General features: G+C 39.7%; 2 protein-coding genes across 2 annotated transcripts; both read left to right on the plus strand.

The window, feature by feature from the left end:
* The first annotated feature begins 9,701 nt into the window (after positions 1-9,701).
* On the plus strand, positions 9,702-19,450 carry fkbp11 (FK506 binding protein 11). Its single transcript, XM_023954734.1, has 6 exons — positions 9,702-10,057; positions 10,150-10,212; positions 14,133-14,220; positions 14,361-14,394; positions 14,542-14,612; positions 19,198-19,450. The coding sequence occupies exons 1-6, from the start codon at positions 9,968-9,970 to the stop codon at positions 19,404-19,406; spliced, it is 555 nt and encodes a 184-aa protein (XP_023810502.1). The 5' UTR covers positions 9,702-9,967; the 3' UTR covers positions 19,407-19,450.
* Positions 19,451-21,829: 2,379 nt separating this feature from the next.
* rps26 (ribosomal protein S26) lies at positions 21,830-24,307 on the plus strand. Its single transcript, XM_004068503.4, has 4 exons — positions 21,830-21,930; positions 23,532-23,709; positions 23,973-24,103; positions 24,215-24,307. The coding sequence occupies exons 1-4, from the start codon at positions 21,928-21,930 to the stop codon at positions 24,248-24,250; spliced, it is 348 nt and encodes a 115-aa protein (XP_004068551.3). The 5' UTR covers positions 21,830-21,927; the 3' UTR covers positions 24,251-24,307.
* The last annotated feature ends 1,451 nt before the right edge of the window (positions 24,308-25,758 follow it).

Consider the following 25,758-nt stretch of genomic DNA (forward strand, 5'->3'; position numbering starts at 1 on the left):
CATGCAATGACCAATAGAGTTCAATGCGATTTTTTTTATTGCTATCCACTAAGATGAAAAAACAAGGTTTATATTTCTCTTCTCACTCTCCACGAGTAGTTTCTCAGTCCAAGCTCGGGTCTTCTACCAGAGGGAAATTGAGGGTCCTGCCTGTATCTTTGCTTTTCAGCACGGCACATTTCTGGACTGAGATGTCTTTCCAGTGATTGGCTATAGCCACTCCTCCAGTTCAGGGGTTTTTGGCCTGAGTGCTCCAATCTCTACGGGAAACACTAGCTGCGTTTCCATTGACAATGAAATTAAGGCAAATTGGATTTGTAATAAATTCGCCTCATGGAAAAACAACCATTTCAAAAGAACTAACATTTGACAAAAACAAAGTTTTGCACTTGGAGGAGGTGGTTTTTGAGGCTATTGAAATGCCATATTTCTCAAAACTGTAATGGAAACACGTTTTCCAAATTAAATGAGTCACGTGACCAACAACTGGATGGTAATGTGCTTCTTTGTAGGAACTGGCTGCCTTGAGCACTGCATAGTGGATGCCACAAGAGGTCCGACAGCATTACACAGCTCAACAGAAGTTGAACACGCCATGTCAAATTGTTGGATCCACAGCTCCTCTGTAAAATTACCAACAACGATTTTTTTTAAATGGCATGGCTACCTGTTCAAGAGAATGCCAAGAGTATACAAAGCAGGAATCAAAGCAAAAGGTGTCCACTATGAAGAACCTGCAATATGACATATTTTCAGTTGTTTCACATGTTTTTGTTATGTATATAATTCTACATGTGTTAATTCATAGTTTTGATGCCTTCAGGGTGAATCTATAATTTTCATAGTCATGATAATAAAGAAAGCTCACACACACACACATATATATATATATATATATATATATATATATATATATATATATATATATATATATATATATATATATATATATATATATATATATATATATATATATATATATATATATATATATATGTGTGTGTGTGTGTGTGTAAGGAAGTCTTAAGATTTCTTTTTTTTTCATGTTTTCCACACTTAAATGTTTCCTATCATCAAGCACATTTAAATATCAAAGACAACATAAGTAACAATAAAATGCTGTTTTCAAATGATTTTTTTTTATTATTGAGGGAGAAAAGAATTTAAACCTTGTTGCCTTGAGTGAAGAACTGATTCCCCTTTCTTCTAAAACAAACTTATCTGTGGTTTATCAAACCCAGAGTTCAGATTTTCTGGCCACACCAAGCCTGATGCTGCCACACCTGGCTCAATCCAGTTATTAGGAGGTGTATTATGGATGAATAGCAGATACAATGGGAAAGGGAGAGGAAAGGATGATATCTATTCAGTATAGAAGATAAGGTAAGGACAGGTATGCATCTTAGATTACCAGAGATCATCCTCATAATAGCACGATTGAGGATGTAACACAGCCTTAAACAATACATTAAATTTAATAGGTAAGCATCCAACTGGTATGTGTGGTTGCGGGAAAGGGTAAGAATCAGTGGAGCACATTTTGCGTACCTGTGAACTGTACGGGGAAGAAAGAAGACACCTGGAGGATATTCGGTTGCCAGAGGGAGAGTTGCTCAGTTTGAGGAGGCTTTTGGCAGGGCAGCAAAGTTTCAATTGTTATTGGTTTTTTGAAGAGAACTGGACTGTTGAGTAGAATATAGTTTTTTTTTAATTAGTTAGGTAGTCCCCCACTCTGACTCACACTCCAACACAGTAGGTGGCGGTAATGCACATCGGTGTTGGTGCCTCCCGCCATTTAAACAAAAAGAAATAGAAGTAAAGTAGACCAAAAGATCCTCTGAACCAGGGGTGTCAAACATCAAACATCTGGGTGCCCGCCAGATGGTTTAATCCGGCCTATTCACGAAGGGTAAGAATTATAAGGATGTTTAAAAAACAAGCACGTCTCTAGTCCATTCCTGTGGTGAGTTATGATTTTTTAAAGAAATAACCGAAATGCGCAAATCCACCACTAGAGGGAGCAAAGGTAAAACAAACTAGGTGAGACAGCATATCTCTGCACATATCAAAAGGGAAACCTAACAGCTCTGCTTCTGGGTAAGATGTAGTTTGGTTCCTTGTGAGCCTCACCACTGTTACATTGCTATAAGAATGATCAGTAGTGACACCCCAATGACCAAAATGTTGGCAAAAAGTAAAAAAGGTTGAAGTGAAGTGCTGAGCTTTCCAGAAAAAATGGAAAGAGTTTTATTTGTTCATGGAGCTGAATGCAAAACCTGCATGCTTGGTATGTCATCAACAGGTCACAGTGCTCAGTGAATATGGCTTTCAGCACCACTATGAGACTCGCCATAAAGAAAAGTTTCACCATTTGCAGTTAAGAAAAGAGAAGATTTACCAACTATTAGCTGGACTGAGAAAATGACCATCTGCATTTACTGCGGCAGTGATGTCAGTGATGGAGCAGTGACAGACACCTTAAGGCAGACAAGTTGGAGCAAACATCCAAACCATTTTTGGATGGTGAACTTACTGAAAAATGCTGAAGGCTGCCGAAGTCTTGTTCCCAAAAAAGCAGTCGATCTTTGCTAACATGAGTCTGTCAAGGATTATGATTACAGATACAACATCTCTGAGGAGACTTGGACGGCCAAATGAAGGAATACAGTCATTTATTGTATTTTCGGTCACTGTTGGTGACAGCACCAACATCACAGATGTATACAGCTGTGCATATTTATTAGAAGTGTTAAAGAGACCGTCACAGCGGAGTTTCTTGAGTTGATGGACACAACAACAGCTGATGACATAGTCAGCTCTCTAGTTACTGTGCTGGACAATGTTGGAGTGAACTGGTCACGTGATGTCAGTCTGGTCACTGATGGCGCTCCATCACAGGTCAGGAAGTAGGCAGGTGATGCCACAAAATTTAGACAGCCAACCAGGAAAAGACTCTTGGACATTTAATTGTGTTTTGCACACTTGAATGACAGTAAGTCTGTACAGGATCTGAATCCTGATATTGATGGACGGGTGAATTTTCAGGAAAGAAAGGGAGGTTAACTCCAAATTCTTATGTTCACAAATGTTTGCAAGTTTGATTTAGTTTAATTTTTCATTGATTTACACATTTACATTTTAGGAAGGGTGTTTCAGTTTTTTCCGTAGCCCCTCTTGAGTTTAGTATTGGGATTGCTTCAGTGTCAGATGTAAAATATTCAGTCTGTGTAAAATTGAACAAACCAATTTTTTTTAAAGTAAAAAGCATTTTATTTGAGATCCATTGGCCTCTGTGAATGAATGTGTATGAACAAGTGATTAGGCTACTATGTTGGTTGAGGCAGTTTTTCCAACCGAGTTAAAAAAAAACAAAGCTACTTTTTGCTTTTCTGTTAGTGGTCCGGCCCATTTTAGATCAGGCGGGTTGAATGTGGCCCCCGATCCAAAATGAGTTTGACACCCCTGCTCTAAACCTAGACATTATGCCAAGATCTAGAGACATTTAGGAACAAATGAGAAACAGTTTTAAAATAAAATGGAAAAGGTTATAACTTCATTTCAAAAGCTTTGGGACTCCAAGGAACCACATTGTGAGCCATTATACACAAATGGAGGAAGCATTGATCAGTGTTGAACTTTCCCAGGAGTGGGAAAAGTACCCCAAGAGTTTCTGCGAAGACTCATCCAAGAGGTCAAAAAAGATCCCAAAACAACATCCATAGAACTACGGGCCTCACTTAACTCAATCAAGGTCAGTGTTCATGACTCCACTGTCAGAAAGGCACTGGGCAAAAATGACCTGCAAGGTTGAATTCCAAGACAAAAACCACTGCTGAGCAAGAAGAACATTAAGGCTCCTCTCAACTTTGCCAAAAGACACCTTGATGATCCCCAAGACCTTTGGAATCATATTCTGTGGTCTGATAAAAGTTGAACTTTTTGGAAGGTCTGTATCCCATTACATCTGGCGTAAAAATAACACTGAATTTCAGAAAAGGAACATCATACCAACAGTAAAATATGGAGGTGGTAGTGTGATGGTCTGGGGCTTTTTTCTGCTTCAGGGCCTGGAAGACTTGCTGTGATAAATGTAACAATGAATGCAGCCGTCTACCCAAAAATCCTGTAGAAGAATGTCCGGCCATCTGTTTGTACCTCCAGCCTGAAATGAACTTGGGCTGTGCAGCAGGACAATGACCCAACACACATACCAGCAAATCCACCTAGGAATGGCTGTTGAAAAATAAAATGAAGACTTTGGAGAGGCCTGGTCAAAGTCCTGACCTGAATTGAAATGCTGTGGCGTGACCTTAAAAAGACAGTTCATGCTCGAAAACCCTCCAAAATTGCTGAATTACAACAATGCTGCAAGGATGCGTGGGCCAAAATCCCTCCACAGTGCTGTGAGAGACTCATCAAATATTGCAATCGTTTGATTGCAATATCTGCTGGTAAAGGTGCCCCAACTTAATATTAGGTTTACAGGGCTATTCGTTTTTCATACAGGGCAATAAAGGTTTAAATTTGCTTTCTCACTTAGTATTAAAAAATGTCATCTGAAAACTGCATTTTGTTTTTACTTGTGTTGTCTTGACTCATATTTAAATGTGTTTGATGATAGGAAACATTTAATCTTGAAGACTTGCTCACCTCGCTGTAGATGGTGATGATCCCTTTGAGGGATCCTTCTGGACCCGGATTTTTTACCCTTTGGTTGCCATTTGGGGTAATTCCCATATCCCAGCAGGTGGTTTATATGTACTACCAGGTGCTCTTGGAGCGCAGTGGTTTTTTTAGCCAATAGGCGTGTATCATGTCAGGCCCGGTACTGTCCAGGTTTTTCTATCTAAAGTTTTTCTTGGATGTCTGCCCCCCTGATGGCCACTGGATTCTGATTATTGCGGCTGATGTGTTCCTCCCTCAACAAAACACACACCCTAGCAACCTTTGTTCTGCAGTTTCCAGGGTTTTAGGTATAGGCACCTGGCTAGTCCTCTTTGGCACTAGTTTCAAAGTCCAAGTAAAGTCCATCCATTTGTTAAAAGTCTTTGTTTATTATAGACGTTAAGAGTCCACAAGAAACAGTCAAGTGGTTTACTTCACTCTTGTGCAAAAGTCTTGTTACATGAAAGAAAATAAACCACAAATACGTATTACATAATACATAATGAGTTTGTATGTGAAAAGGGCTGGGTGACTAGGCAGTTTAGCCCATATAAACCAGTTGAAACATTAAAACCTAAGAACATTTTTTTTGCTTTTACTCCTAAAAAGTTTTTGGCATGAAGTGTTTTAATTCAGATTGTTGAGACCAGGCGATAGAAGCAGAGGCATAAACTGATTGTCTTGTAACACTTAAGTAAAAATAGTGCCTCAGCAGAAAGTAAACATCTTTTTTTACCAGTAACAGAACTCATGAGTGCCACTATTAGATGTTCGGTGGTTGAATTCATTGCTCGTGTTGATATTTATGTGCAAAAAGCACTAAAACTAGAATGATTAACTCCTTCTAGTCACAAAAAGTGTTTTATCCAGCAATATAGTGTGAACTGCAGAAAGCATATCAATACATGTTTATCATCAAATCAAACTTTATTTATAAAAAGCACTTCTCGTACGTAGCGCAACTCGAAGCACTTTACATTTCAAAACAAATAACATACACAGTATTACATTAAAAACCCTTCACTGCAATAGTGTAATCCACCCCTCACCCTCCCTGCTCCTGTCACAAGAACAGGCAGACGGCTGGACCTTAATGCAACTGGTTTATTAGCTCAGCTAAAAGTCCACAAAGCTAAATCAGGGTCAGGCGGCAGGCAAACAGAGTCAGAAGATAGAAGAAAGAATACCGGGTCCAGATATAACGCTCGGTAATGACGGCAGAGTGGCACAAACCATACTTGGCACTGAGCTCAGTGCAGAGCGTAAGTGTGCTGTGGTTGGTTGAGTGAAATGAGAGTCAGGCGTGCAGCATCCAGGAAGTGTGGTTGGAACTCTGGAGATGGTTCCCGATGGTGACCAAAGGGGTAAACAGACTTCTGACAGCTCCCCTCCGTTAACGCATATGACACATGACCCCCCCACCCACCCACCCCCCCACACACACACAATAAATACTTTTATAAAAGTAACCTCTGAAAGAAACTTAAGGTTTGGCTCTGCTGTGAGGAAACAATATTTGGGAATTTATTTATACCCTGAGCCAGCTCCGCCACAGAAACATCACCACAGTGCCCACCCAGACCCGCCCAGCGACGGGGTCCACTCCACAGCCGTGAGGCTGCAACATTAGACTCCAGCCGCCCCAACACCAGCGACGAATGCAACAACAACCAACCACAAAGCCAGCAAGCCATGGTAGAAAAGATCCCTACAAGAAACATGGGGGCCAAAATCATAATAATATGCTACAATTAAATACATAAGATGTATTTAAAAACGTAATATTGAGAGTTAGACTAAATGCTTAAAAAATAAATACATAAAGTAATATAAATGAAAACTAATAGAATAAATAATCAGATAAGATCAAATAAAAGCAAAATAAAAAGGTAGGTCTTGAGCCGTTTCTTAAAAACCTCTACGTTAGTTAGTTAGTTAGTTAGTTAGTTAGTTAGTTAGTTAGTTAGTTAGTTAGTTAGTTAGTTAGTTAGTTAGTTAGTTAGTTAGTTAGCAACAGAACTTAGTGCTGTGCCTTCTTCTGTGCACGACAAACTCTCTCGTGAAATAGATGTGAATGCCCCCCAAATATACAGGCTATGTCTGTGTATTTGACAAGTTATCTCCCTGGGAAACAGGGTTTTAAGCACAGGTTTGTTTACTTTGGTCGGTCACGGCGATAAGATCCTCTGGCTAAAAGGAAGAACTAGGGAGAAAAACCCCATACTGCCAGGTGAAACAAATTCACTCTTTTGTCAAACACGCCAAAGTGAATCTTTGACAACGCCGTTTTGGAATCCTTGAAAATATTATTGAGCTGCTCAGAATGAATGAAAATTTAAAAAAAGTTTTAGATCCCTCTTTGAAAGGGATTACACCTGTAAATCCATCAGACAGACTGAGGAAATCCCAGGGTGGAAAACAGGTCTGGTCCTGTTGTCGTTCATTAAAACATATGAACCTAATGAATGGATCATGTTCACATTTAGTTTTTCCACTCTGTATAAGAATATTGAAGTGAACAGACATTTCGTTTGATTTTTTTATTTGAAATGGTTTATTTCAAGCAATCAAGTAAAAGTAATACACAAAACATTACAATCATCAGTTATACATTCATACAATGACGTATCAAACTTTGGATAATTAGACATAAAATTAAATATTGCTTGAAAGGGAGTGGAAGGAATCGAACTTATATAATCCCACCCCGTTCTACCGTAACCATTTTATTGCATACATACATACAGAATTAAGAATTAATTATCAATAAAGCACATGACAAAGATGAATAACTTAATTATTATGTAAAAATAACTATTTTAGAAATCAACATGGCGAATGCAGATCACTTATCTAAAATATATGTAGATTATATTCATAAGAAAAATCATTCACATAATTAGCAGACATTTCATAACTACAGAAACGTTATACTGCAACACAGGAAGAACATATTAAGGGTTTCTGTAATTGGTTACCTAACTAGCCGTCCATTTTCAGAACCTGCTATATCCCTTTCAGGGTCACGGCTGCTGAAGCCAAACCAGCGACAATAGAGTATTGAAAATGACAAAAATTGAAAGACCCAATCATCTTTTCATCTAGTGTAAAAGTGTTCCCAGTGGTCCTTTAATGATGATTATAGATTATATTTATAGGTCACCGTTTTCGCAGAGCAGCAACATAAATTCACCACTGAGTTGTGGAGTGAACCTGCCCTCTTTTCCTATCATCCCTTTGTCTACACACTCTCCTGCTAGTTTACTGCCCTTCACAACCCCAACTTTGCTGGTGCAACAAAAATGGTGACCAATATTTGAGATCCATCCAGCCGTTTTGAGCTGGATGCCAGCTTAGACAAGGAAAACAAGTGGACGCAACGGAATCGCTGATTGTAGCAGCTGTGTCACCGCTACAAGCTTTTTCAAAAAAACTTTTTTCATCTGCCTCTGATTCAAACCTGGTTTCAATAGAGAAACACTCAAGCTTGACTTTCTTCATACATGTCCTCCATCATGAGAAAAATGCCACAAGAACATGTTAAAAACATGAGAAACACCATTTTCATTGGAGTGGGTGTTTTTTCTTTTTTTTTTTTTCATTCCAAATTCTGATGGGGACATATATTTCATTGCCAAACATCAAGGGTCAATACAAAATTAAGCACTTAAATAAAAAAATACATATCTTTTGATAGTTTGTTTGACTTGGACTTAAGTTTAGGTTTATTTTGGGTTTATTTATAAGACCTTCACAGCCCCGATTTTTCCTCATGAAATTGTGACGTCTGTATTCATGTAAAAACCAGCCTTGTGTTGCGTTGCATTTGCCTTCCCACTGGTTGTTATTAACAGTAACTTTTTGGACAATTACATTCATTTTACGCAGCATTTCGTATTGAAATGGGATTTTCGACGGTGACCTGTGAGCACCGCAAACTGTCCTGCCGTCGTGAGAGAACGAGCGGCAACGTGGCAGCTGTGGAGTGGAGCACATGAGTGGGATCTGGAGTGTATGGAGTGCTATTTGTGCAACCACGTTGCACACAAAACTTTCTAAGTTGCAAATAAAAATATTTCAATTTCAATTTTTTTGTTTCCAAATTTTTATTTTTGATTTCAAAAAATATTTTTGTGTTAGCAAAACAAATGTTTCTGCATGCATTGTGTCTCATCATTTTTTCTACCTTTGATTTTGCTCACATAAGTTTCAGTTTGACGTGACAAAGCTGCAATCAAACAGCTGCTGATTGGTCCAGATTCTAACCAATCAGGTTTCTCCGTCTCATATTGACGGTGCTTGGAGGCAGACATGGACTTTGTGTCGGTTCTGTTCGAACGGGATTCTGCCGTTTTCAACCATTTCTCTTAGAGTAAAACCCAGAAAGAGCAGCGAAGCAGCTAAACTAAAACAGGATTTTGTATTTATTTATGTCAGTGTAGCAACCGGCGGGTTTAAAATGTCTGCGGCAGAAAAAAAACATCCGTGCTCCGACTCCGTCCAGCTGGAAGATACGTTTTATTACAATTAAGATTTGTGTCTGAACTATTGTTTTATTTTCATCAATAAATATTTAAATATGAAAAGAAAATAGCATTTTGTCACAAGTTTTACACACACGCAATATATATATATATATTTCATATATATATATATATTACATATATATATATATATATTGCATATATATATATATATATATATTACATATATATATATATATATATATATATATATATATATATATATATATATATATATATATATTACATGTTTATATATTACATATATATATATATATATATATATATATATATATATATATATATATATATATATATATATATATATATATATATATATATATATGCAAAGTTTTTCAAAGCAAAAATAAAAAATTTGAAACAAAAAATTGAAAGCCAAAAAAAACTGTTTAAAGCAAATCTTTAATATTTTCATTTTAAATTCAGAAAGTTTGGTGTGCAATGTGGTGGCACTAATATCACTCCATAGAAGCGCATGACTCCGGAGCGGCACACCGCCCCCCAGCGCCTCCGCTGCGCGCCGCTTCCGCTCCCCACCCGCCTCAGCGTGATGGGATGCTGCTGGCGGAATGCTCCAGGTGTTGGGACATCGTCCGCAGACCACACGTCCTTATCGCTGCAGTTTACAACACATCAGCGTTTCCTGCTGCTGAGCCATTTTGGGTGGTCAGGGCGCAGCGCGGTCGGCTCTCGGTGCAGAGGAACTGCTCGCGCGGAACGGAAGTTGTTGACTGGCAGCTCTTTCTCCCAACTTCACCATGAAGAATTTGGTCTTTTTGCTTCTGGTTGCAGCTTTTACCGGCGCAGCCGCAGAGGAGACAGCAGAGGAGCCCATTGTGGAGACGCTGGTGAGTGAAAGATGAACATTCCTGCGTATTACCGGCACGACGCAGACAGAAAAAGACCACCAAACCGAAATCACTTCTCCTATGAACTTTAGGAGAGGCCCGAAACTTGCTCCTTACTCTCCAGGATGGGAGACACCCTGCAGATCCACTACACGGTAACGTCTCCTCTCTCTTCTACACAGCAGCCTTCTGTTCTGTTTGATGGAATCAGTGCCAACAGGGCTCGGAGCTGCCCGGCCTGTTCTTGTCTATGTGGCAGCTGCTGCTGCATGAAGCATGTGCAGCCTGGTGTCTCCACACTGCGGCTGCAGGTCAGCAGTAAAGAGCCGCAGAGCACAGAAGGCCAGACTGACCGGGCCGGGTGAGGTTCCTTCTGTGAGGAAACGGGACAATAACGCGCGTTTTCCCGGGGTTTTCTCCACGCGTTCGCTCCAGAGATGGAGCAACACGTCAGCACTCACGGTTCAGTCTGTCAGGAAACCCGGGAGTGGGATGATGGTAAACATTGTTGGGAGGGTAAAAAAAAACCTAACCAAAGGGAAACGTTAAATGTATAAACAGGTGATAAATCAAATGTAAATGGTCATTTCAGGATCATTTCGACACATGTAAAAGCTACAGGTAACTTCTACACAATTTTCACAAACAATTTTTTTTCTCCTGTTCCCAGTAGCGGTTTTAGGCACGGGCCATACGGGCGATCGCCCGGGGCGGAAAAATGACGGAGGGGCGGCGCCAGCGGCTCAGCTCTTGTAAAATACTTTATGCACCACTATTGGTTTACTTATATCACAGAGTTTGTAACAGCCTGAAACCTGGCGGCGCCCCCGCCCCGCAGCTGCGCTCCCTCCTGTCTTTGAGAAGTAGACGCAAATGTGTGTGGGAAGGAGAAGGGAGGGGGCGCGGGGTGAAGAAGGAGAAGGGAGGGGGCGCGGGGTGAAGGGTGCAGCCTGAGAGGTGAGCACGGAGCGCAAAACGCATGCGCAAACCTGGCTGGATCTTCTTCCAGGGGGGCAACGGTCGCGGGCCGCGGCTCAGTGCTGGATGTAAAAATAAAAATTGCGCCGCCATGTAGCGAATTGGCGCCCCTGTGTGCAGCTGCACGCGCTCCTGCTGGAAATGTTTGACGAACGGGGGGGGGGGGGGGGGTGCTGCTGCGGGTATAAAAAGGTATAAAAAAATCATTCTTTTTTGGTTATTTTTGTGTGAAATGCCCAAATAAAAAATGGGAAAACAAAAAAAATTCTTCACTTAGATGACAGTTGGTTTAGTCGACAGACTTGATGCCTATGTCAGGACATTTATGCTAAATGCAAAAACATCTGAAATATGGAGAAAAAAGGTCAAAGCTGGTGCCCAATTTAGAAAGAAAAGAGAAGAAGAGGAGAAAAGAGACAAAGAAAAGGGTATTATCACATAGCTAGATGCACGTTTTTCTAAATTCGAATGCTACCTGCCCTACAACAACAACAACGTTGCAGAGGAAAAATCTCTTGTTTGGTCTATCATGACCAAAACTGAAGTAGGCCCAAATATTGTAAATAACGTCATTTTTAAGATTTTCTTCTTAAATGTTTGCTCTGTCTTAACTTGTAACATTAGTTATGATTCGTGTGTCTGTCTGCTCTGCTGTAACACAAAGTTTTTGTTGTGTTTCATTGTTGTATATTAGTTCATAATGTTAAATAAGCTGTGATGGTAGCATGCTGCTGCTGCTGCTGCTGTTAGCTTTTCAAAACTCCAGTTGATCAAGTCATACCTGAGATCACCAATGTCTCAGGAGCAACTCACTAACCTGCTGTTGTTAGTATCAATCATTCAGGGGGGGAGCAGATTTCATATGATGACGTTATTGACAAGCTTGCATCAGGAAGGCCACAAAGGTTAGGTTTTAGTTAGTGTTTTCTGTTCTTAGTGCTGCAGTTACATTTATTCTAGTGTGTTATTAGTGTGATTTGTAGTTTATAATATTTATTTCAGATTATTTGTGTTTGATTAAATATTTCCTAACTGTATTTTCAGTTACAATAAATGGACAAAGTGACTCTATTGGGGGGGGGGGGGGCGCCAGAGGAGGGTCTCGCCCGGGGAGTAATTCAGGGTAGAACCGCCACTGCCTGTTCCAAACTAAAGTTGTTGTTTTTTTCTAAATTTCTTAAATATCAAACCTACAACAGTGTACTTTCATTGCCATTTACTTAAATATTTCAGCTGATTTGGTTTATTTCAAAAAGTTTCAGCAATAAAGTCAAAGTAAAAACTACTAGATCTATTTGATATATTATTTCATAAATTCATTTAAAAAAAATAAAGAAATGATGCTGTCTTCTTGACTGTCTAATTGTTCCTAATCCGTATGTATTCTTACAGTACAGCCACATCAAATTCATTAAATAAAATAATTTCCTAATAGTTTGATTCATTGCTTGAGAGACGAGTGAATTCATATCCCACAGTTGTGATTTTGCTTTATTTTGATTATCATCAGAAGATATGATTACACGACTGCAGAAAATCATTATTACAAACCACACAATGCAAATTGAAGGCTTATTGATTATTTATTATCCATTGATTATTATCAAATGTGCAATTAAAGAGTAAATTATAAGTAAATAACACATAAATGGACGTGAAAGAATATCCTTTTTTTCATGTTAATAATTAACTTTATTGGTTGTCCCCCCCCCCCCCCCCCCCATTTTTTTATACTTCTGTTTTCTTTGCCTTTTTTCCCTTTACCCACCTGGTAATGCATGTGTTTTTTAATTAAATTTATAAATCAGTATCAAACATGGGTAGATGCACTCACCGGCCACTTATAACCTTGCTAGAACCGGGTTGGACCCCCTTTTGCCCTCAGAACTGCCTTACTCCTTGGTGGCATAGATTCAACAAGGTTCTGGAAACATTCCTCAGAGAGTTTGGTCCATGTTGACATGACAGCATCAGTTGCTGCAGATTTGTTGGCTGAACATCCATGATGCCGATGTCCTGTTCCACCACATCCCAAAAGTTCTCTATTGGGTTCTGGTGAGTGTGGAGGCCGTTTGAGTCCAGAGAACTCACTATCATGTTCAAGAAACCAGTCTGATGATTCCAGCTTTATGACATGTTGCCTTATCCTGTTGGAAGTAGCATCTGAAGATGGTCCACTGTGGTCAGAAAGGGATGGACATGGTCAGCAACAATAGTCAGGTAGGCTGTGGTGTTGGAACCATAGTTGGTACTGAGGGGTCCAAAGTGGTTTGAGCTGTTTGAGCTGCAGCAGATCGTCTTGACCATGTCTACATGTCTAAAAGCATTGAGTTGCTGCCATTTGATTGGCTGATTGTGCAATAATGAGCAGTTAAACTGGTGTGCCTAATAAAGTGGCCAGTGAGCAAGAACAAAAATAATAGCTCTGAAAATATCTGTGAATTGGTTATGAATTGATCGATTATAATGAAACGTATGCATTTCATTGAAAAAGACATACATATATATATAGATATAGATATATATAGATATAGATATATCTATATATATCTATATCTATATATATACAGATATATATTGATATATATAGATATATATCTATATATATCTATATATATATATAGATATATATATATATATATATATATATATCTATCTATCTATCTATCTATCTATCTATCTATCTATCTATCTATCTATCTATCTATCTATCTATCTATATATATATATATATATATATTCATGGTTATTGTGGTAGGCTACCTGGCAACACCTGTACAGCTCATTGATATTTTATGCCTCATTTGTTCACAAAAAAACCTAAAAAGCTTGTAAACATCTGTTCGTGCTTGTTTCAAAGTTATCTCACTGCAGAGAGGAGTGTTCATTTTTCAAGTTAATTGAAAAGGAAGTACATTGTTTTAAACCATAGAAGGAGCCTCTCTTTTCGTGTTTGAAAATCTGTACATTACCTTTAACTTGCCTGTTGGTCCAACATGATTAAAAAAACTGTATTAATCCATAAAAGTGCATAGCAAATATTCACTTGTAAAGGATCTTTTTTTTAACCCCCATTTCAAATTATTTCTCTGAACAGGGTAGACTTATGGATGGAAAGGTAATTGACACGTCACTGTCGCGGGATCCTCTTGTGATCGAACTGGGAAAGAGAACTGTTATCCCTGGTAAGTAAAATAATTTATTTTACTTATTTGGAACAGGTCAAAACACAAATGAGTTTATTTTTTATAACTGGGTCGTTTGATGAAAATCATCCTTATTCTTAAGTGCTGTCGTCCGTTTTCATAGCTTTTTGTTTTTTTAGGTCTGGAGCAAAGCTTGGTTGGCGTGTGTGAAGGGTAAGTGATCTGAGGAAAAGAAAAAGATTTTAGTTTGTAGTTCCATGCATGATGACCGTCCAGTGAGTTCGTGGCTTTGCTAGAACATGTAAGAAAATATTTCAAAAACAGTTTTCTAAGAACTTAAACCTGCTCTTTCTTGTTCAGGCAAAAAATCAAAGCTACTATTCCATCTCACCTTGCATATGGAAAAAAAGGTTATCCACCTACGATTCCAGGTACCTCCCACAAACCCTTTCCTCCACGGACACAGTTTTTGACATGACATTATCTGTAATCAGCTCTACAAAAATCCTATATGAAATGAGGCTATGGGATTTATTTCAGTAGCAAAGTTGCAGTGTATTCACTGCTGACAGGTTTAGCTTGTAAATGATAACGGTCAATAGAAAAACCATCCACAAAGAATGATGACATCAACAGGGTCAAACTTAGTGCTGTCATAACAAATGTGCCTAATGTAAACTATCTGTCTACCCCTAAAAAAGGATTTGTCTTTATAATGAGAATCGTCCAATCTCATCAACGATTTGGCATCACTTTGCTCCAGATCTGGATCTTTTTCCCGCTGTTTATCCTGGTTTAACCCCAGACTGCTTAAAGCTGAAGGGTCACTGCCTGAATGCTTCTGTAGAAAACTCTGATCACACATCTCATTACAAAGACCATACTAGTCAGGGCAAATGTACATATTACTCTGACTTATTTGAATAAGGGCTCTTCTACACACTCCTCAGAAACATTATACAACCTTTAGATTCACTTCCTCCACATGTATACACTACCGCTTTCTACAGTACTATCATTTCCCTTTAAAATCTACATCCTCCCCTCTAACACCAGCTACCTTCATGTCTTCCTACTCTGCATCCATAAACCTCCTCTTTGGTCCTCCTCCAAACCTCTTGCCTGGCAGCTCTAGACTCAGCATCCTTCTACCAATTCTGTCTCTCCTCTGGTCATGTCCAAACCATCTTAGTCTGATTTTATCTCCAAAACCTCTAACCTGTGTCCTCATTCCTGATCCATCCTGGTCACTCCCAAAGAGAAGCTCAGCATCTTCATCTCTGCTACCTCCAACTCCGTTTCCTGACTTTTTCTCACTGTCTATAGACCCAACAACATGGCTGCTCTCACCACAGTTTCCCACACCATTCCTTTCATTTGAGCTGAAACTCTTCTATCTCACCTGACACTTTCAAACCCTTAACTTGTCTTTGCTGTCTCTCTCAGCATTCACCACCTGCCTGCCAATCAGACCCCCATTTAACTGCTCTTGTCATAGCTGTCTCCTTCTCCTTGGTACCTCTTATAATCCACCCTTTTCTTATCCGTGATACGGTACCCAGACTGGGAGTAGTGGTTAGCACCCTCATCTCACAGCAAAAAGGTCCTGGTTCTGTGTGGAATTTACATGTTCTCTCTGGGCAATCCAGCTTCCGCCCACAGTCTAAAAATAAACATTGTTGGTCAGTTGGTGACTTTAAATTGTCCCTAGGTGTGAATGTGATTATGTGTTGTTGTGTGATCCTGCAATGGACTGGAAACCTGTCCAGAGTGTACCCTGCTTTTGGCCAACAGTGAATGGAGACCAGCTCCAGCAACCCCATGGCCCCACAAGAAAATGGATGGATGGATGGATGGATGGTTGGATGGATGGATGGATGGATGGATGGATGGATGGATGGATGGATGGATGGATGGATGGATGGATGGATGGATGGATGGATGGGTGATGCTGTACCCTCTACTCTTCAAACGGCACTTGTTCCTATTGGGGGCTGACGCTCATGACCTTAATCATTTTTCCACATTTACAACCCAGTTTTTTTTTCTACGATTCGTGAAAAAGCCATGGCCTCAGAGCTTCATGCACCTCTTTTTTATGCAGTTTAGCATAGTTTTTGCTCTTTTCACTGACATGGCTATAAAAATGACAGATGTCCTACTTTTAGCAGCTGATGGTGGCCTTCTGTCCGTGCTCATTCTGCTTTTTTGCTCACAGCTTTTAACTCTATTTCCTACTTTATCCTTGACTGTACAAAGACTCTTACTATTTATTACTTACATCCTCCCTCTTTATCAAACCTGTTCACAATGTTCATTTCCACTACTGTACAGTTGACACCCAGCTCTATATCTAATTTAAACCAACCTGATTTGCTAACAACCCAAAATAAAAAAGAACAATCAAACTAAAAGGCTGCTCGTTGATGCCAAATCTTTTCTAAATTTCCTAATTCACAGATTAGGAGTCGTGGTGTCATCTTTGTCGCCGCACTCCCTTTAACCCCCAACATTAATGCTTTGACTGAATCAGTCTACTGTCATTTTTGAAACATCTATATATGCCCATTTCTCTCACCCCTATTTTCACTGTATTCCTTTGAAAAAGGAGTGAATTTGATGAAAATGATTTGTATTTTCAGAGGAAATTGGTTCGGGATGCTGCGATGCAGAAGCACTGTGACTTCATGTAGAAGAGGGGCGCTGCAGCTCCCTAATGTTCTCAGACAAGACTGGAGATGGCCTTATCACAATCCAGGAATAGTGTTGAGCATAGATCCTAATATTCCTGCAGGAAGGAAATGAAAGCCAAAAGATGCAGTTTTAAAGGTTCAGGCAGCACTTGGACATTGAGAAGTCCACCATGGCCACAGTTGCTCTAGTTAAAAACATAATTGTAGAGAGCATTTGATTGTGAATGACATTTAAAAAGCAAGAAGAAGTTACAAGATGTACAAAAGCAGTTTCTCAGATGACTCAAGATCACTGGATGAGATGAGAAGGTATAGAAACCGTCTTATTTATGTATGTTTACTGACTGTTAGATTTATTCAATTTCTATAAAAGCAAGAGCTGAGCAACTGGATGGCTCTGTTGGCTGCGTTTAGGACTGGTACATGGCAAACCATTGTTCCTCTTCCAGAGGGGCACGACGAGCTTCATCCAGTGTGGGTCCTTGGGCAAGCCCCTTCTCGCTACTGTCTAACTATGAAGCCACAAGGGGGCCCAAGTCCGGTCCCCACCCTGAAAAACATACAGGGTTGTGTCAGGAAGGGACATCCGGCATAGAAATCTCTGCCAAAACTCCTGTGATAATCACTGAAACCTGATTTGCTGTGGCCACCGCTGACGGGGAATGCTGAAAGGTGAATAGTATCCCCTGCGATAAACAAGAGAACTCTGGATTAGTGCCTTTATTGGACTTGGTGGTTGGGACTTGAGTGTTAGGAGGAAGGTCTGCATGGTTGTTATATTCTGTGAAAATTGTTTAGAATGACTTCTTGCTAGTTGGTGTCTTCACTGGTGTGCTAAATCTGACGTTCACCCTTTTCTTTTTCTGTTTTCTAATTGCTGCTTTGGGTCATGACCAATAGAATAAGACCCTAGACACAAGTGGCTGTAATGAGTTTCCTCTGTAGGAGGATTGGTCCCTCCCTTAGCGATAAGGGGAAGTTCTCTGTCACCGGGGAGGAGCTCTGAGTAAAGCTGCTGCTCCACATTAAAACAGGCCAGTTGAAGAGGCTTGGATAGCTCCTTTCGATGCCTCCTGGACATCTTCCTGGTAGAAATGTCCCTAGGGGAGACGTCCAGGGCAGGGCACCTCAGGTTCTTCATTCACTCTCATTCTCCATCTCTCTTTCTTTATCACAAAAATTGTTACTTGTTTGCAGAGTCATTTCATGTTGGTGGCTAATCAGTAACCGATGTTTAGAGCTGGGACACACTGTTGAGCCTTCTGAATGTTGACAAAAGACCATTTGTTGAGAGGATGACCACCTGAAGCCCTCGGTGACCTGCTTGCACCCCTCACCCATGGCAGTAATGGGTTATCTTATAGTGTTGTGCATGAATTTTAGTCAGGATGTTAGATAGCAAATGTATGACGGTCTACCGTTGGGCCGGAATGTTATTTCAAGTGTCTGCTAGCCCTCTGTTTGTTTTTCATTCTTGGTCCATTCACTAGTGTATTTTTCAGTTTGACCAGACATCCTGTGGTGCATATATCCTATAAAAATTTTATTTATGAATATAGTGGTGTTCTTTGGTTCAATTCAAAAACAAACTGATCCGAAGAGCTGGCTCTGTAATTGGTTGCAAAATGGACACATTTGAATCTGTGATGGAGAGGAGGACTTTAAATAAGCTGGTATCCATCATGGATAATCCTGAGCATCCTCTACATCGTGTATTGGATGGTCAGCGGAGCTCCTTCTCCAACAGGCTAAGGCAGCTTCGCTGTCACACCAACCGCTTCAGGAGATCTTTCATACCTCACTCCATTGGACTCTATAACTTGTCATCCATGTGCAATAGATAAAGTCATTTATGGTCCGTCTATTTTCTCTCCTGATGTGGCATGCAATACGACTGTTCTAATTCACTGATGTTTCTTTCCGACTGATTGTTCTGGTTCTCTGTTGTCGTCTATTGTGTGTATGTTTGTATCTTGAGCCTAATGCTGACGCTACAACAACTGAATTTCCCAAGCTGGGATCAATAAAGTATCTTTATCTTTATCTTTAATTCAAGAATATCAGGAAATTTTCACATTATTTTGGGAAAGTTTATGTTTATGTATAAAAAACCTGGAGGTTTTTGGCACAGAGTTTTAATTTACTTCCTACTAAATAGCTTTTCTGCCATTTTTTTGGATATTAATTATCATAAATATGTCCATAAAACTAGAAACATTATAAGCCATGTGATGATCCCTCTGTCCACAGACTGCCATGGCACGCAGAAGCCTTTCCTTTTGTTTTGGCCCTAACTCTTGTCACTTTTCTCCTTCTCTGTCAGGTGATGCTGCCCTGCAGTTTGAAGTGGAGGTGATTTCTTTGTCGCAGCAGACGCCAATGCAGAAAATGATCAATGACGTCTTTCCTCTTGTGTGTTTGGCTCTGGTGCCCACTCTCCTCGGTTTAGTGGGACTTTACCTGTACAAAAAATCTATTGCCCAGAAGCCTAACAAAAAGAAGGCAAAAGACAAGAAGAGCAAGAAGAAATAAGAAAAAAAGCAAGATGCTATTTAAATAAAGTTTTTAAAAAATGATCATGTACTTTGTCTTTTGATCAAAAAGTTTTTATATGTGTTCACTAAGATAATTATTTGAGGATAAAGAAGATCTCAACATAGTCAACCCTATGCTGTTAACATCTGAAGTCATGTCATTACATTTTAAATTGAGATTTCTTCATCATGAGTGCTTGTGAGCAACTTTTAGAGCAAATGTACTCCCTAAACGTTTAAATTAATTTGCAATCACTAGTTTACCTGTACTTGAAAAGAAGAAAAAAGACAGACGTGTACAAATATATAAGCCACTGGCTACAGACTATAATTAGTTCTGCTTAGACTTGAGCTTCTAAAACTACAGTTGCATGAGCAAACCTTTAACATAACTCATGTTCATGACACAATGGTGTTAAACTCACACAATTCTGAGACATAAGCGTCAGTTGACAGATTGATAACATTCTTACCAAGCTAATGCAACAGCTTCTTCAGTCGTCTAGGCCTATCTGTTTAATTACAGTACCAAAGGTTAGACTGAAGCAACATCTGAGAACAATAAAACAATTGGTTAAACATTTTACCCCCATGCCTCACTATTTCCATTTAGAGTTGTTAGATCTGCCCTGGGTGTGACAAACATTTCCATTTCAGCTGGTTCACTAGATGGTTATGGTAGCCCATTGATTTTTCGAAATGGTGCCAAGACAGGGACCAATACATGACACTGCTAACCGTCTCTTGTCTGTGTGACAAAAAAATGCTTTACAGGCTGTCAAAATACATTTTGCCATGTGTGTTAATGTAGTACATGAAGTTACTGCAATGGCCACATTTTCTTATAAAGATGTAAATAAATCAGGACTTGAATTTTTTCGATGAACATCCATCAGTTTACAGTCTCTTCCACCAGCTTTCAGCCCCTCACCACACCTCCAACCTGACACACTAGCAGTGAAACAAAAACGTTTGGTCTTTTTTTTCCTACTCCTGATTTACAACGATTTGAATAAAGAAATACTCAGAAATGCAATTCTGAACTTAAATTTATTTACATATGTCCTCCATCATCAGTAAAATGCTACAAAAGCATGTTAAAAACACCCAAAACACAATTTTCAATGAAGGGGGTCTTTAATTTATCAAAAATATTCTTATATGCTAAAGAGCCTAACTACGACGGAGTATTAGGGCCACCAAAAAAAAAAAAAAATTAGAGCCACCAAAAAAAATAATAGTAAAATTACGAGATTTTATCTCGTAAATTTAGGAGATAAAAACTCGTAAATTTAGGAGATAAAAACTCGTAAATTTAGGAGAAAAAAAGTCGTAATTTTAGGAGATTACAGTGGAAGTGAGCATGCAGAGCAGCAGGTGAACGCCGTGCAGCAGCAGAGCAGACTGACTAAACTTTGTTGAACAGGTGAGCTGAATGTTTATTGATAACGTTCCAAATGTCTGGAAGGTCATTTGTTTGATTTACGATTCATTAAAGTTTTATTTATTGATGGTTGGTTTGCAGGATCTCTGCAGCCCGATGAAGCCGTCGTCGGTGTCCCTGCAGCTGTTCGCTTGAATCCTTTCTTCCTCCACCAAAGACAAGACTCTACGTCTGTGTGACGCTTCCGTCACACAAAAGGAGGAGCACTTTTTTTTGGCATTTTCAACGTTCCAAAGCTAATATAAAACACTATTTTCATTCCTCTTTATTGTTTTATGCTGAAACGGGACATTTCATCTGCAGGAGGGGGCGTTTGTAACACTGTTTACTTCCGCATTGGTGTTGGGATGACAGGTTCATGACGTAATGAGACAAATGAACTTCAGAAAATGTGAATGAAAAGGAGAATAAAGGCTGCAGCGATCCTCTACACCCAAACGTGTCTCTGAGCTCCTTATTTTACATATTAAACTCCGCTTTACTGACACTGAACCCCGGAAAGACTGCTACACGGAAAATGATCTGATTTTGAGTCGCCAAAAGGTTCAGAATCTCTTTGTTTTAAACCTATAATAATCCGGAAATGAAGCTTCACAAAAGGCTCCACATACTTCATCTTCAAGCTAGGTTCCGATAAACGGACAACTATAGTGTTTTTTCCTTAATCTACGACTTTTTTCTCGTAAATTTATGAGATTTTAAGTCGTAAATTTATGAGATAAAAAGTCGTAAATTTACGAGTTTTTATCTCCTAAATTTACGAGATAAAATCTCGTAATTTCACTTTTTTTTTTTTTTGGTGGCTCTAATTTTTTTTTTTTTGGTGGCCCTAATACTCCGTCGTACCTAACTAAGTTATGTTAATAAAGTTTAAAATCGAGAAATAATACGACATTTACTGTATTTTAAACCACCCGAAATGGCCATAAATTCACTTCTTTTGATAAAAAAAAGAAAAGAGAGAAATTTTCACGCGTGTTTATGAACACCGGAGATCCTCGGTGGGCGGGGCGAAGAGCGGGCCTTTTCAGGCGGTTCGTCCTCTTCCGGTCCTCTTTCCATCTTCCCGTTCAACATGGTGAGTCTCTGTCACTTCTGGCGAATTTATTCAACGAAGTATATCGATTTACCACTTCATTCCGATACAAATGTGTATTTTACTAGATATTATAAAAACAGGCGCGGTCTATTAACACTTGACTAAGTTGTAAATGAGCGAACGATGGGTAGAAATCCGTGTCGGGCCTAATGCTAGCTGTTAGCAGGCTAACCGTTTGGTGCATGTGTTCCGGAGAGCTAGCATAGCTGTTGCTAAGGTGTGCTCATTTAGGTCAGACTGCGAGCATTCAGATGTTATAAACGGTCAGTGTAATAGTGACGCAGTCGTCCAGCTTTTTCGTGTAAATGTGGAAACACCAAAACGCTCCTAAACATCGCCATCGCGGGTCTCCGCTTTACTCCGCAGAGACCCAGCGGTCCTTTCACCAAAGGCATTTATTAAGAAATATTTCCCATTTAGGTAAAGGTACTTTTGAATTGTATAGTATATGTGCTCGAGAAATCTATATTTCCATCATCTGGGACCATTTCAGTTTCTCACGGTAATCTAAACTATCCTTGACCACCCAAAAAGAACAGGAAGCAGATTGGAGTAAAAAATAATATTTTATTGCTGTTACTATTAGATTCAGTAGGGACCACAAGGCACACATTTCTAAGGTCCAGAGATAAATGTTGGTGGTGAAACAAAGGATAATTTCCAATTCTGAACAAAGAAATACACAAACTAGCCCAATAGACCTAAAATTGAGCAAGTTATTAATATTTTATGTCTAGCTGATCGCCTTTTGTTTTGTGGCTAGTAAACAATGGGAAAACTTGGTAATCACAGCTAGACGCATCAAGACTTTTTGGTGTTTTTTAATGCTACATCTCTCCTATCTGTGCTCTAAACCCCATCAATTTCTAATATGACATGGTAAAAGGGATGCTGAAGGTTTTAATATTTTTTTTAGAAAATTGTTCATGTAACGTTATAACATGCTCCTCTGGCTGCAGCTTATTATGCCGTATTAAGGGCTTGAACCCGTGACCGCTCCTTACTGCGCTTATTTACAATGTTCGTCATGATGTTATGTGTAAGACTTGGGTCTGCAACGACGAATGACGCACATTTCCTCAGTGTTTAGTGGTGGTTTTGGGGACCTTATTTATCGTGTACCTTTCATGAAGCTGTGAAATGGAACCAAAGTTGTGAAAAATTTGCAGTTGGCTCACAAATGTCCACTAAGTCCACTTTACCTTTTTTTTAAATTTGAAATCAAAATATAAATTATCCCAGTAAGCACCGCAGCGCATATTTTAACACCGTTTATTTTCCAATGTGAAAGCCAAGTTTTTCAATGGTGACACAAACGGCGTGCGCAGTGACACCCTTTGCGGTCCCTAGATTCAGCAGGACTTCCACACAATATTAACTCTCAAACGTTCAACTATTCTTTTAAACATTTACATTTGTTGTTTTATAACTTTCTTCTGTCGTTGTTTTATTCGTATGTTAGCCACTTTCTCTACTCCAGAATTGGTTTTAAACGTAGGAAACGACGAAGCTTAGCTTTTGCAGCTGTTAATAAAAAATAAAATAAAAATAGTCGATGATGACCTCTTTCTATTTGACAGACTAAGAAGAGAAGGAATAACGGACGTGCCAAGAAGGGCCGTGGGCATGTGCAGCCCATCCGCTGCACCAACTGCGCCCGCTGTGTTCCAAAGGACAAAGCCATCAAGAAGTTTGTCATCAGGAACATAGTGGAGGCAGCAGCTGTGAGGGACATCTCAGAGGCCAGCGTCTTTGACTGTAAGGAAGTGAAAGCAGCTTTTGTTGGGTTTTTAGGAAACTGTAGTGTTTACAACTTAACAAGAACTAGTTCTGTCTGGGCATCGACCTTTCTGTTTAGTAAGTTCGGTGTTATCATGACTGCATGCCAAACATTTGGCCACTGATGGCAGCTTATAGACTGGATGTACTGAAAGGGATGCTTAAGTTTAAATGGGATCGTTTCATGTCTCAGAAGTTTCTTTCTAGTTGGTTGTCATCTGAGGAATCTTTTTTTCCTGCAGCGTATGTCCTTCCCAAGCTCTATGTGAAGCTGCACTATTGTGTCAGCTGTGCCATCCACAGTAAAGTGGTGAGAAACCGCTCTCGTGAGGCCAGAAAAGACCGCACCCCGCCGCCCAGATTCAGGCCGGCTGTAAGTACGACCGAAGCAGCTTCACTGAAATTCAGCGCTGTTGCCATACAGCAAAACATGAACGCGTGACTGACGTTAGACGTCTAAGTTCACTTTTTGTCTTTCCAACAGGCCGGCGCACCAAGAGCTCCTCCAAAGCCCATGTGAAGCAGAGTTTTGAGATGCTGTCCATCTGACAAAGAAATAAACAGATCCTGACAAACATGTGGTCGCGGTCATTGATGTGGTTGTTTTGGGGGCCTAAGCTCACAGTTTTATTTAGAATAGTCGCACTAAACAAAGCATTCCATAGAATAGTAGATCAGATTAAAGAAGTGGACATTTGAACAATGCACTGAAAAGGAGAGGATGGGAGATAACGTGTTGAACAGAAGTTATTTTTTGCTTATTAGGACATATTTGCTGTTCAACACAAAAGTAACAAGTCAAACCAAACATCTGCAGATCCGTCCTTCAGTAGACCTGTGGAGGAAGTCTTCACTGCAGCTACATGTGTTCAGAGGATTTCATCTGAGCAGTGACCCAAATCTGTTTGAGATTCTCAATGTTTTATCTAATTGAGCTTAAGTTTAGGCATTTGATGGAGAACACCACAATCTGTGGCTTTTCTAAGGGAGAACTTAAATCAGTGTAATGCCAGTGTCTGCAACCTTAGGCTCTGCAGGCATGTATTCCCCTTTTTTTTAGCTCCACGTCTTAACAAACGAAACAAGTGTCATTTGTTCACCAATTTAATTTTAGTCAGGTTTGTGACCGAGGTGTTTCTGGATCAGTGAAATAAACAGGTTTACACATCACTGCTACTGCTGGCACTACCCCAAAAGGCTTTATATAAACCAGAGTACACAGATTTCAAAGCCTGGCTAAAGCTTTGGTAAAATATTGGATTTTCTGTAAACTGTTGAGTATGATTGGGGAAAGTTTCAAGCACATGTTCATGTTAACAGTAATAGAGGACAAAGCCACCGTAACCCTTGTTCTATCCTAGGCACTTTAACATTGGGAGTGGGGTCATCTAGACCCACTAGACAGTGCTCTGAAACTTTTTTATTCAATGATTTGTGATCTTCACTGGTGTCCATGGATTACATGAAATCTTTCCACCTTTGTCATGGTAGGGAGAACATGTCAATGTAGGGGTGGGGTCATCTAAGATAGCACAGGAGTTTAGACGCAACAAGAGAAAATGATACGTTTGACTTGCATTGGATGGGGTTTTTATTGGAGAACATTTGCTGCAGTGGGAAGACCGTATGTTTCACAGGGTGTCTTATGTTAAAAAGAATTAATGACCCTTTTCAAAAGTAAATTTCAAATTTATATAACAAATTAAAACCCCCACACCCCTTATATTTCTATGTTGATTCATGACAAAACCAAATATGCAGCATGAAAGTAACACAAATAAAAAGCAGTGTCATATTTTTAAGAGTAAAATGACTTTGCACCCAGGTTGTCCATGGGACAATTGGTACAAAGCCACAGAGAAGAAAAAACATGGCCTACTTCTGCAACCTACTGCCGACCTATCCAGGATGCCCCCCTGCGTTCCCCCACGTGTGGCCAGGATAGGCTCCAGCAGCCCCGTGACCCCAAAAGGGAGGAATGAAAAAGACTGCAGCTCCACCTGGGTTTTGGTCAGGGGGGAGATGGTC

The sequence above is a fragment of the Oryzias latipes genome, chromosome 5, assembly GCF_002234675.1.
Source record: "Oryzias latipes chromosome 5, ASM223467v1".
NCBI lineage: Eukaryota > Metazoa > Chordata > Actinopteri > Beloniformes > Adrianichthyidae > Oryzias > Oryzias latipes.

Excerpts from the sequence above, each read along its gene's own strand:
- fkbp11 (XM_023954734.1), top strand. The coding sequence starts at position 9,968 with ATGAAGAATTTGGTCTTTTTGCTTCTGGTTGCAGCTTTTACCGGCGCA. Across the intron at positions 10,058-10,149 it reads AGCCCATTGTGGAGACGCTG|GAGAGGCCCGAAACTTGCTC; the intron begins GTGAGTGAAAGA and ends TATGAACTTTAG. Across the intron at positions 10,213-14,132 it reads CCCTGCAGATCCACTACACG|GGTAGACTTATGGATGGAAA; the intron begins GTAACGTCTCCT and ends TTCTCTGAACAG.
- rps26 (XM_004068503.4), top strand. Across the intron at positions 23,710-23,972 it reads AGAGGCCAGCGTCTTTGACT|CGTATGTCCTTCCCAAGCTC; the intron begins GTAAGGAAGTGA and ends TTTTTCCTGCAG. Across the intron at positions 24,104-24,214 it reads CGCCCAGATTCAGGCCGGCT|GCCGGCGCACCAAGAGCTCC; the intron begins GTAAGTACGACC and ends TCTTTCCAACAG.